Source organism: Pundamilia nyererei, unplaced genomic scaffold, assembly GCF_000239375.1.
Source record: "Pundamilia nyererei isolate P.nyererei 1_Seehausen unplaced genomic scaffold, PunNye1.0 scaffold00005, whole genome shotgun sequence".
NCBI lineage: Eukaryota > Metazoa > Chordata > Actinopteri > Cichliformes > Cichlidae > Pundamilia > Pundamilia nyererei.
Genome location: NW_005187406.1, coordinates 6340997 through 6353065, shown reverse-complemented (window position 1 = coordinate 6353065; position 12069 = coordinate 6340997). Strand labels below are relative to the sequence as shown.

Genomic DNA, 12069 nt, shown 5'->3' with positions numbered 1-12069 from the left:
TCCAGCAGCACATTCTCTTTTCCCATACCCTAAAAATATTCCCACATATCAAAGTCTAAAAATAGATCTCATCTATACATTAGGAATTCTGTTAGAAAAACTCACACAGTATCTACATGGAGGCAGACTCACATGCTGCAGAAAGGTGCCATCACTTAAACCAGACAACTATTGTTTTAGCATGTGGAAAACTTTATATTCTTTAACCTTTGGTAACAATCAGAGCATTGTTTTGAGAAAAAAAATTAATACTCTGTTACACTCAAAGCCTTTAAATCAGTCCTCACGCATATCAAAGAGCCAAAGGACTCGACCTCATCCTGGATTCAGTACACGTCTGTGGTGTGTAAACATAAAGAAAGTCCTTTCTTTAGGTTTATACAGACACAGCAGCTTCTGCTTGTTATGTCATCAAATGTTCTGTGAGTGAATTAAAATGGTAGCTGCTACTGCAACTCCGTTAGAGCTGCAGTTTGTGCCTCTCATTCATTAACACTGGGTTCAGTCACAGAGCTAAGCATCGGATTTTCAGGAAACACAACAACCCCAACCATGCAGAGTCTAAAGACACGTCCTGGGAGGGGGGGGAAAAAATCTCAAAATCAAAATATGTCCCAAGATTCATACAGATGAAGCAGCACTACATGAAGTGCCAGGAAACGTTTTCAAGAGGACCATGAACACCTGTGCAAAACGAGACATTTTATAGTTGTTATAGAGCAACATTTGCTGCTGCAAATGCTGCAAACTGCTGCTGCACAAGAGGATGGAGCGCCATGTTGCATCTATAAATTGTGCAGGTGTAACTACAGACACTACAGTAAGACTAATCAAATGCTAGAATTTCACCAAAACCAAAGCAGAAACAGCCTGTACCTCACAGCATGAAATTATTTGTCTGATAAAATTGGAAGGACAAACAGCACAAACATGATGCAGAAGTTCATTTCAGTGACTCGAAATTTGAGAATGTAAAACTCAGCAGCCTGATTGGTCACATTCCTCATTCAGCAGAGTCCAGAATTATAAGTTGCATATTTTAAAAAAAACAACAAACAAAGAAACACTGATTGTATGTGTTTGTGTTGAACGGACTAATTAGCTGTACAGGCTTCGAAGTTATTCATGGGTGAAGTTGGGAATAATAACATGGAACTCTGTGGCACCTCTAGTGGCCATTAGAAGAACTACAATCTTTGGTGCTTCCACATGGGCTCTTTTTTTCCAGGGCTCGGTTCTGCAGCGTGGTGCAGATCTGTGGCCTGAATGTAGCGGCAACACACGAGGCACAAACTGGGCTACCATTACTGCAAATTGATTATTAGGATAGATAAACAAAACAGACACAAACCAGCTTGATATGTGGTGTATTGCATTTGACCTAAAGACTTTCAAAAGCAAAGTTATCAAATGAAGGCTTTCCATTTTACACTATTATGTGGCCACTTTCTGTTGTGTTTTCTTTGACCGATTTTACATCTGCCGAGTCCAGCATGGGCACAGTAACTGGACTGAATGAAGGGAACCTGGAAATGTCAAATACAACAAATCAAAAGTAATTCTGTCCTCAACAACCGCTTTACATTAAATAATATTAAAAGAGGCATTATAACAGATTACATTTCAAATCCATGAAATTAAAAAGAAAAAGAAAGAAAACAATAATAAAACAACATGCATCAAGGTTAACGTTGACGAGGAGCTCAGAGCAGTTTTTGCTTGTTTTACTCTTTCTGTCCAGGACTGAGGAAGAAAAGAAAGTGCTGATTAAACTCGTAGAGAAGCCTCGCCCACCTCGACGACTCCGTGGTTTGAGAGAAAAGGCAAATCAGGCCTCGAGAGCTCAGTCCTGAGTCACCTGCCAAACGATAAGGTGGCTGCGCTCGGCTTTAGGCTGAAGTTTGATGGGGGCGTCCTCCGCCTCCTCCATCTCTCCGTCCTCATCGCCTGCAGACACACAAGTCGTCATGTTCTCCTCTACAACCACTGCGCCGTTACCGCCTGGTCTGTAAGCACGTCATGCAATAAACTCACCCATTCTGAAGTCGATGTAGCCTTCTCCTCCGCTCATCACCAGCATACACTTAGTTCCTTCCTGAGTTGTGGCATCTGCCGCCTTGTCGCCAGCTGCTTCTCCTGCACACGATGCAGATGCAGCTGCGTGACCTGAAAGCACAGAGGGACAAACTGTAACCACCGCCAGGCTCCAGATCGCATCTGCTCAGCCACTTTTTTCTAGTTTTCACATTTAGCCCTTGTTAATTACCAGAATTACACCCAGTCAGATTTCAGCTCACTAGTTAGTCAGCTGTTTGAGAATGACAGCAACTATAATGAAGCATTGCCTTCCCTTTTTTACTAGTCAATAAAGGACCGAGTTGTTGTGCTAAAGCATTGGATTTTATGCCTACTCAGTTTTAATGCAGAGTTAAGAAACAAACACGAGCAAGGACCGAAAGCCGAGGTTGGCATCACTTGTTTTGTCATCATTTAATTAGTGCTGTCCGCGTTAATCTCGTTAAAATGACGTTAACGCCATAACTGCATTAACCCGGCAAATCTCCGTTAGTGAGTTAGCGCGGATCGGCCCGTGCGTGGGGCTTCACGGAGTGAACGCGTTAATGAGTTAACCGCGCTAACACGTTGTTGACAGACTGGCTGTGGTCCGTAATGTGAACTTGAACTTGAAGGGAGGCCCCTCAAAGAAAGAGCCGCAGGTGTCGTCACTGGCAGTCGCGACGCGGTAAGGGCCCTTCTGCCTTATGTTTGGGAGGGATCTAGAGTCCTTTCACTTTTCCTCATTGAATCTTTACAATCTCATACCACAATACTTTCATTTGTTAGATTTTAATGATTAAACTCCCTATATTTTGCTTTTTTCTATATTCTGTAACTATTTTATTGTATCTTTTTCCATCAGGTTTCTGGTCCCTCCTGGTTGTTAGCAGGCTAGATGAGATATATAATCTCCTTGGTCAGTTCTGGGTGTATCCTACTCTGTGAAGTGGAGATTTACTTATTAATTTTCCAGTTTTGGGGGATTAGTTGACCTGCTGCTCTTTCCTCTAACCAAGAACAGCTTTGGAGAAAATGTAACTCTGCAGTAAATAAAGACTGCAGTAATATCACATGTTTATTTAACAACGATTTGACACCATTAATCACATTGTTCAACTAAACTAAACCCTCAGGTTGTGAGTGGTTTAGAGCAGAGGATTTGGGCTTCTGCAGTTTGTTTAGTCCATTTCTGCTTGCTCACCTGGAACAGCTGTGAAGAACTTGACTGCATCACGGTGACCATGGAAAGAGAGCTGAGCGTGAGCCATGGAGCAGTACGGAACAAACGTCCCTGCTGTGACTTTGTCGCCACTGTCGTCACCATAAACACGGACTGCACTTCCTGGTTGGTTACCTGCTGCCTTGGTAACCTTGCTGGCTGCTAATGATCGAGCAGGAGTGAATCAACTATTAAGCAACATAATGTCATTACTAAACTGCAACAGCTCATTCAGAGATCACACATAAAGGCAGCAACACATACAGAACAAATAAGCATAACCAAAGTCTCAACTAACAGGTTAGAACTAAACAGATCCAGCTCAGACTCACCCTCTGCCAGAGGGATGGAGATGATAACGCCATTGCCAGTTCCGATCCACAGACGGTTACACGACACCATCAGAGCCGTGATTCTGACAAATGAGAAGCCCAGTTTGCCCGTGCCTGGAACACAGACAAAACTTTTATCTCTGCATTTTCAAAACATGCTGCTGTTGTCAAGACGGACGATTGTAGAACTGACCCAACATTTTGCTGACATAGGGCTCGATGTCGACATCCTGGAGGTGCTGGTAGGTGTGAGCGTGGAACAGCCTGAGGGTGGAGTCGAGTCTGATGGACACCCAGATACCGTCGCCGTCCCAGGCCAGCAGACGTACCTGACTGTCCTTACGAGGGTGGGCATCAAATGATTTCTGCAGTGTACAAAGACATTAGCAGTTTAGACATGAAGCAAAGGGAAGATTTCAGAAGTGCTAATCATTACCACGAGGTTACTGTACCTCTATCTTCATGGCTTTAGGTTGCACCACATAGATCTTGTTCCTGAAGCCACACCACACCTTATCATGCACTACTGTCATGCAGCGGATGGAGTGGTGAGGCCTCCCCAAGTCTAACAGATGGTAGTTTGTCAGGTCCCACTGTCCATCTTACAAAATAAACTCAAGTTAGACAGCTGGATAATGTGTACACACGTTAAAGAAGGAAGTGGCAACAGCTCAACTCTCTCACCTACACCTCTGTGGAAAATGGCTAACGTGCCATCAGAGAGGCCGACTAGCACACGCCCTTTCACGTGTCTGTGGGAGGAAATGTGTGAGAATTACATGTTTTAAACAGGCAAATAGGAAGGAAATAAGCTGCCACCTGTCTGAATGCACTTACACTATGCCGAGCACAGAGTCCTTCAGCTTTATAGAGTGAAGACACTTCTTCCACTGAGCCACGGAGGAGTGCACGTACACACTGGAATCACAGCAGGTGCATCGATTTAGACGGAGGGTTTTTTTCTGTTTTTAAATTCAGTCACTTACAAAAGTGCTGAGTGAAAGAAAAATGAAAAAAAAATCTCACTATCCATTCTGTGCGCCCAGCCACATAGTGGGAAGAACACTGCTCATTTTCTGAGCCTCTTCTCTCATCAGGTCCTGCTCCTCTGCGCTGGGGTTCAAGCTCACGCCATCCTTCAGCAGATCGCTCTCCCTGCTCGTCAGAGAACACAGTAAATACAGTGTTTACATCAGACGTCTGCACTGGGACACTTTAATCTTATGTGTTTGTACCCGAGTGTCCAAGAAGGACTGATTGTGGGTGTTTGTTGTACTTCAAAAGAGCAAAAAGTCAGTTATCGTCGTTATGCTTGATCACCAAAAGGACAAAGTTTTCTAAATGAGTCCTGTTTGTCGTCTGTCACTGTGAGTCTTAAACTTAAAAAGTGAGTGGATTAGTCACGCCGCTTCAATCAAAAGGAGACAAATAAAAATCTTGGACTGATTTTACCAACTTTCTTTTCAAGGAATAATGGATTAAATGCTTCACTGCGATGCACTGGGGATTAAAATGCAGGACTGAGCAAAAGCCTCAAATCGTCCCACATTTCTTTCCCTTTTGCTCTCAAAAAGCAGCCAGATTTCAAAGGGTCCGGAGCAATAGTTCTCCAAGTTTGCTGAAGATCTTTCAAAGTTCTTCTTTGCACATTAGCTGATTAACAAAGGAATAAAGTGCTTGCCAGATATGCAGCCATTAAACATGCAGATCAGACAGTATATAATTCAGTATAGATCACGTTTCAAGGTAAAAGGCACACAGTCGATGAGTGATGCAGAAACAGAGCCTGACCTGAAGCTCTGATGCACTGCAGTAATCGTTCACTAATGTTTACATGCAGCTCACGATACAGTAAATGGTTTACAGCAAGCTATTGTTGCTGCTCTGTGGTTTGTTTATGGCTCTGAAACAAAGTGAAGCTTTTATTAGCAAGACTGGATCACAACACCACTTTGCCTCTTCATGTTACCTCTGAGAGTAGTTGGCTGGCGTCTCTACTTTGTGCTGTGCTCCCAGTGGATCTGTGAAGACGTGCTCAGTGTAGATTTCCCGCAGGCTTTCTCGTTGGTCAGCAGATTCTGCACTGGTCTCTGTCGCCTCTGTGGCTTCTTCCGCTGGTCTGGATTCTGGGGAAACCAATCATGTAGAAGCACAGTAGTTTTATTTTTGTAAATGTATCAGAAGAAGACTCCTTTGCAGTGATCCCGATAGCTCTTACCGGCTTCTCCATCTTTTCCTGCTGTCTGAGGAACAGCTGTTACTCCCTCAGCTTCACAGCCCACCACTGTGATGCCTCCCAGCACGCTGTCGCCACCTGTTGAGCTGGTACTGGTTGCTGAAGAGTTTCCATCTCCCACCGGTCCCACCTCAGAGTTTGGAGGCACTTCTTCTCCAGCTGGGTAGTCTGTCTCTCTCGCACCTGAAGAAAATTAATAGAGAAATCGTGCTGTTCTTTATAACTGATGGCATTCACTGGCCTGCAGAAAACGCACAAGTGAGTTATCTCCACAAAAAGGACAATAAAAGAAAAAACGTCTCCAACTGTGGGATACAAATACACTGATTAACTGACCTGGCACGCTTGCGATGCAGAGGATGTGAGAGTTACAAACAAAGAAGCTCTCCAGGATGTTCCCAGGCTGGTTGGCATCAATGACGACAGCTTTAGTAGTAGACTTGGTGGTGGTGCAAATCCACACCAGTGACGACAACTCCTCCTGGTGCCGCTGCTCTTTCTGCTGGTCCTGGATCCACAAAAACAGAGAAGCGGAAAATAAATTGCTTATTAACAAACCTTTAGTTTCCAAAAGACAACAGCAAGACCCATCGGAATTCAAATAAAGATTAATTTGAACAAAGTTACTTTAATAGAATCAAAGAATAAAAAAAAATACAAATTTGGAAATCAGCATTTTAGGTCAAAGGTCACATCAAAGTGTGTGCGTATGTACCCTGAGTTCTTGATCCAGCTTATCCAGACTGCTCTGAGATCCAATCTTCTTTTTCGGGCTCTCTGGTCCTGACACGTCACTATAAAACACACTGGCCCCGACTATTGAACCTCCATCTCTGGTTTTACCTCCAGAAAGATTCACACAGGTAGCACACCACAGCTGAAGCACAGACACACAGATACAGCAGTCAGACATATGAATAATAAGCTAATAATTTACACCACACTATTGAGACAAAAGTCTCAAAATGTTCATATTTCCAGTTGTGAACCAAATCTTTAAAACCTTCATAGAAGCATCTTTCTCATCTAGCGGTCTGAGGAAGACAGGAACAGGTAGACTCTTCATCTTGCTCTCTGCCTGACCACCGTTAGCCTGAAAAGCCAAACACACAAACAGTCACTGCATTTAATGCTTTGTTCTAGTGTGAACTTCCCTTTGGTACAATTAATATTCTCCTTTCCTTACTTTGTACTTCTTAGGGAGGCTCCAGCCGTACGCCTGCAGTCTGCCATCCTCCTTCTGGACGTGGGCTTTGACCTGCTGGTATTGAGCCCTCTTCTGTTCTCGCCTGGATACCACACTATCAGCTGGCGCTCTGCGGGACAAAAGAGCCGCTATTAACTCGACTCCATGTTGCATTTCCCCATCTCTTCTGCGCTAAACTTTGCTCCTCTTCCCCTGCTACATACAGTCACAGCCACTGAATGAAGTTCAGAGACAGCAGACAAGAAAAGTTATGAGAAATTATTGAACTCATAGATGACTAAAGGCTAAATAAAAAGAAAAGAACATTTTTCATTGATTATTTTTCTTTTTTCCTCTTCAACTGAAGATTTGCTTTCTTTCATGTCAGTAGCCACTATACTACCACCTCAGCTCCTCTGCACAGTTTATGGCTGACTAAAGAAAGGTGACTACAGATCAGGGCATCTGCTTCTCAGTCAGACTGAGGTGCAGGTAGGCTGCTATGATTTTGAGCGAGGTACAGGAAACTGCTGAAACACTGATGACTTACTCCTTGATTTAATTACTGATTTGTTGTCCATTGTGTCTTCCTGCACATTCTCAACTTGTCTCACTTCTCCTCAACTCACATGTGTTTCTGTGGCTGCACTGACCAGAGCTCAAATCTTGACAGCCTAAATGTTTCATTTATCAAATGTGTGTTGAAGGGCAGCGAGGTGTCGCGGTGGTTAGCAGTGCTGCTTCACAGCAAGAAGGTTCTGGGTTCAGCACCACGTGGCCGGAGCCTTCCTTGGATTTTGTATGTTCTCCCCATGTTCGTGTGGGTTCTTTCCGGGTACTCGGGTTTCCTCCCACAGTCCATAGACATGCAGTTAGTGGGGTTGGGTTAACTGGTGATTCTAAATTAACCATAGGTGTGAATGTGAGTGTGAATGATCGTCTGTCTTTATGTGTTAGCCCTGCGACAGACTGGCGACCTGTCCAGGGTCTACCCCGCCTCTCGCCCTATGACAGCTGGGATAGGCAACCCTGAAGTGGAAGACCATGGATGAATGGAACATTTGAAGTGGGATTTTTATTTCCTAGTGTAAAAGTTCAATAGCAAAGCTAAAACAAGCTGAATACTTTTGGACACTTGGATCAAAGAATTTATCACTGAAGAAAATATTTGGAAAAATTAACAATGAATATGAGAGGGATGTTTGTGATCTTTGGTCAGTGCTCCAAAAGTAATCTCAGCAAACACGACTAACAGTGTGTGTGTTTTCTGACTTACTCCTCATTGAGGAAGTCAAAGGCTTTGCTCTTGTCACTGGGCAGCTGCTGCAGGGTGCTGCTCTTCTTCTTGACGGACGGCTGAATCTGAGAGGTGGGTGCGTTGTACTTGACGTTTACTGGGGCCTCCGCTGCCGGCTTCTTGGCTCCTCCGCCCGACGAGCTGAACAAACGGCTGAAACTGGAGGTGTAAGGGCAGGGAAGTGGAAGGGAAAAAGGGGGGGAAGGAGGGGAAAAAAGCAAACAGACAAACATATAGAGGGGCGGACACAAAAGCAGTAGCTCCAGCAACACAGGTAGGGTTTAAGAATAAAAAAGGTTCCTCTCCCAGTGCCAACACGCCATGCTAGCTTTCATTCAAACCAGGGAATTAATTCGTCTTCTAAACAGAAAAGCATCTGAGCACCTGTAAATCCAGAATGCTGGAGAGCAGGGAGTGCGGGGTTAATACTGAGCACCGACTAGGATGTTAGTCAACACAGAGCAGAACAGGCCTGACCAAAAACAACTTCACATTCCCACAACTCCCCTACAGTAAGCAAACAAGCTTTTTAGCTATCTACATACAGTGATACATTTTTACCATTTTTCTAATTAACATTGGAAAATATCTGTCAATTAAAGTGGACCAATTATGCTTTTCCTTAGTGTATATATGATATATATAATTAATGAATGTGCAAGTAAATCTTCTGAGGCTGAAGCTGAGGCCTCACACTGCTCTAAATTCTTCCTTTCAGACCGTTTTCTTTTCTACTTTTGGACTTTTGTCAGAGAGACTGGAAAACCCTAATATGGTCATCTCTGGAAAACTGCCCACTGTGAGCACACCAGCTCCAACTGCTATTTATATCCTTTGTCTGTAAGGGACAGCCAATCAGGAGAAAGCTGGCTTAAATGGATGGAGAAGGGAGCTAAAAGCGCTCGTTACACACAGTGGCACAGTACCAGATAAATAAGAATCACTTTAAACTGTAAATCATGCAAAGCTACTTTAATTTTTTATTTTTTTAAATGTGGTGTTAGATTCTATTAAATCTATTATATCTTTAACTGTTTCAACCAAAACACTCCACCCATATTTCTGAGTTCCCTCCCCACTCTACACCAACCCTCCCAACACACCTCCTGCACACAGACGTCACAACATCAGGCAGAATAGAGGGACACACAGGAAAAAGGCAGAGATGCACATTTGTCAGATACGGTTTTATAAGTGCAGTTATTCCCGTCCCAAAGAACTGCTTCAAATAGTGCCCAGCCTCAAACCAAACTCAATCCTTATGGACTCTAACAAAGGAGAAGAACAGCAGCCTCGGAAGCTTCTGAGGTTGATTTTTACAACCAGTTTTAAAACGCAATCAAGAATCTACGACTGGTCTGAGAACTGAAATCAGAGGCACTGATTCCTCTCCTCTGTTAGGGGTTTGTTATAAGATGAGAGCTTCAAAGGTCAGTTATGATTATCATGTCAGATTTACCTACATCCTGGAGAAACCATTCAAACATGGAATACAGAAGAAAAGCAATAAATATCACCAATCATGGTAGTCGTGATTTAAGTCCTCAAGTTAAAAAAAACATAAAAACACTTGAGCTTACAACTGCCAGAGGCTGGACTTCTTTTTCTCTGGAAGAGTTGGGTTCTCCTTTGAAGCCCTGAAAGAAAAAAACAAAACAAAAAATTCTAACAATTTCTAACAAACTTCCTGTCTTAGCATATATTTTACTGTGTGCAGAAGAACATTTATATATGGACTCAGATGATCATGTTACCGGATCATCTCCGTCCATCTGACGGCCTCCTGCAGCTCCATGAGTCTCTCCTTGTACTGGTTCCTCTCCATCAGCACTCTGGCCATCTCCACCCTGGTGAAGCGCTTCCTCTGTGCTGTAGGCACATCACTCTGCAGGCAGGAGACCAATCTTTACTTAAAGATAACCGATACTTATAGCAAGTCAAATACCTCGACATTCTACGCTGCTCAGACTTGTATACGAATTCAACAAGCAGAAATAACAAGCGCCAAGGACTCACATCATCCTCGTTGTCATTCTTGACCTTCTGTTTGGCTTCGTCCAGCTCTGCTCGAACTCTGCGACAGAGTAACAAAGTACACACTCAGTCTGTCACAACTGTAAAAGTGCAGACCCTCGACTGGTGGGCAATTCATTTATACATTGTGTTTTGAAGCCGACTCACTTTTTAAGTTCTTCCTCTAATTCTCTGTTTTTTTCCTCCAGTTTGGTCTTAGCATGTGTGACAGCATTCAGCTCTCCTTGCAGTACCTCCTTCTCACACGACAGCTCATCCACACGAGATATCAGGTCATTCTTCACCACATTCAAAGCATTTCTGAAAAGTAATACATATGCAAAAAAAACACACAATCTGCTGTAATATCAATTTTACACACAAGGGGGCACCATCGCTCTGTTCCTCAATATTGGTTATTTCTATATTCATTTATCTATAAACTGACAAATTTTAACTCTGTGGTAAAAGTCTATCAAGTAGAGTCAAAAAAAGCTTATTATTTATTTTAAAGGTGGAAACATGACATTTTTAAAATGAAGTAAAGTGGAATTTATGGTCCTGCATACGTGTCCATCCGTATACTCTTTTCGGTTGGAAAGAGTGCAGGAGAGCGATCCTGACTGCCGCTGGAAGGCAGATGATGAATCATGTATGCATCTGTCAAATGTTAACTGGTGCCAAAGTAGAGCAGGGAGTAATAGCACAGTTCATCGGGAATGGGAGAAACACGTACCTCAAAGATCCAAAAATAAAGCATGAAAAGCAGAGACAGTGGCTGCAGAGCACGATTTTCATTGTTTTTAACACTTTCAGCTGTTGCTCTGCTGCTGTTTCACTTCAGTGCTTTGCATGTTACAACTCCGCTCTTTTTTGCAGGTGGCTCACGGACCAACAATAACACGAGCAAGAAAAGCCCACAGACCGGCTGTAACCAAACCATAACTCACTGCAGACAGACAGGCGGGCAGCGAACACACTCTCTGCATGACCATAAATTCATCTGCAGCCACATTGTGCCTCCTGGTGCACGCACAGTGACATATTGGACCACAGATTTATTAACAGCCTGTGACAAAATAAGACCCTCTTATGTCTTTAGAAATAAATAAATACTTATCTGGCTTTAACTAGCGAGGCACAGTGTCAGTTCATGACATGTCTGTACTCACTGGTGTCAGAAGCTGTGAGTACAAAAGGTCCAAACTGTGGGCTGTAACTGAGTCCTCACACTGTATTATAACTGCACTGTTGTAGGCTCATTAGTGATTCTAAATTAACCGCAGGTTTGAATGTGAGTGATTGTCTGTCTGCAGACAACCACAGCGGCTCACCTGTCCAGGCGCCTCTCGCCCTGTGGCAGCTGGCAGGTTTGCAGCACTCTGGGATACACTTATTTCTGCTGCTCTTAATAGTCTGCATTGGTCACCATTGAAATAAAAATACTTGTGTACTAAACTGGCACAGCTTGAACAGCTCGCCTCCAAAACTTTTCAGTGATTACTCACTTGGTCTCTAGCAGCTGGGTGTTCTCATGGATAAGGTGTTCAACTTCTCGCCCCATACCTGAAAATGATCAGAGACCGATATTAAATCAAAATATCAATCAAAATCTTACTGACACCTATTTTTTTATTCTATATTGTTTAGTATTTTTAAGTTCTTACACGTGTATGTCTATCCTACACACTAACTCTGAAGTCTTACCTAAAAAGTTGTAGTCTGAGA

At 43.2% G+C, this 12069-nt stretch overlaps 1 protein-coding gene across 5 annotated transcripts in view; it reads right to left on the bottom strand.

Moving 5' to 3' along the window:
- Positions 1-1299: 1299 nt before the first annotated feature.
- The window catches only part of spag9b (sperm associated antigen 9b), a 41476-nt gene continuing 30706 nt past the window's right edge, over positions 1300-12069 (bottom strand). For 2 of the 5 annotated variants that reach the window (XM_005721894.2, XM_013913433.1), the window contains 21 exons: positions 11850-11907; positions 10510-10662; positions 10345-10402; positions 10083-10213; positions 9909-9965; positions 8308-8487; positions 7032-7161; positions 6849-6938; positions 6561-6722; positions 6182-6353; positions 5828-6028; positions 5579-5735; positions 4636-4764; positions 4447-4527; positions 4294-4361; positions 4062-4210; positions 3803-3974; positions 3610-3723; positions 3260-3439; positions 2035-2166; positions 1300-1947 (listed from right to left, as the gene is read on the bottom strand). In XM_005721894.2, the coding sequence (XP_005721951.1) occupies positions 1844-1947; positions 2035-2166; positions 3260-3439; positions 3610-3723; positions 3803-3974; positions 4062-4210; positions 4294-4361; positions 4447-4527; positions 4636-4764; positions 5579-5735; positions 5828-6028; positions 6182-6353; positions 6561-6722; positions 6849-6938; positions 7032-7161; positions 8308-8487; positions 9909-9965; positions 10083-10213; positions 10345-10402; positions 10510-10662; positions 11850-11907 (2678 nt within the window). In that variant the 3' untranslated portion in view covers positions 1300-1843. Of the gene's footprint in view, positions 1948-2034; positions 2167-3259; positions 3440-3609; positions 3724-3802; positions 3975-4061; positions 4211-4293; positions 4362-4446; positions 4528-4635; positions 4765-5578; positions 5736-5827; positions 6029-6181; positions 6354-6560; positions 6723-6848; positions 6939-7031; positions 7162-8307; positions 8488-9907; positions 9966-10082; positions 10214-10344; positions 10403-10509; positions 10663-11849; positions 11908-12069 lie in introns of all 5 variants that reach the window. The other 3 variants (XM_005721895.2, XM_013913435.1, XM_013913428.1) reach the window with 2 other exon arrangements.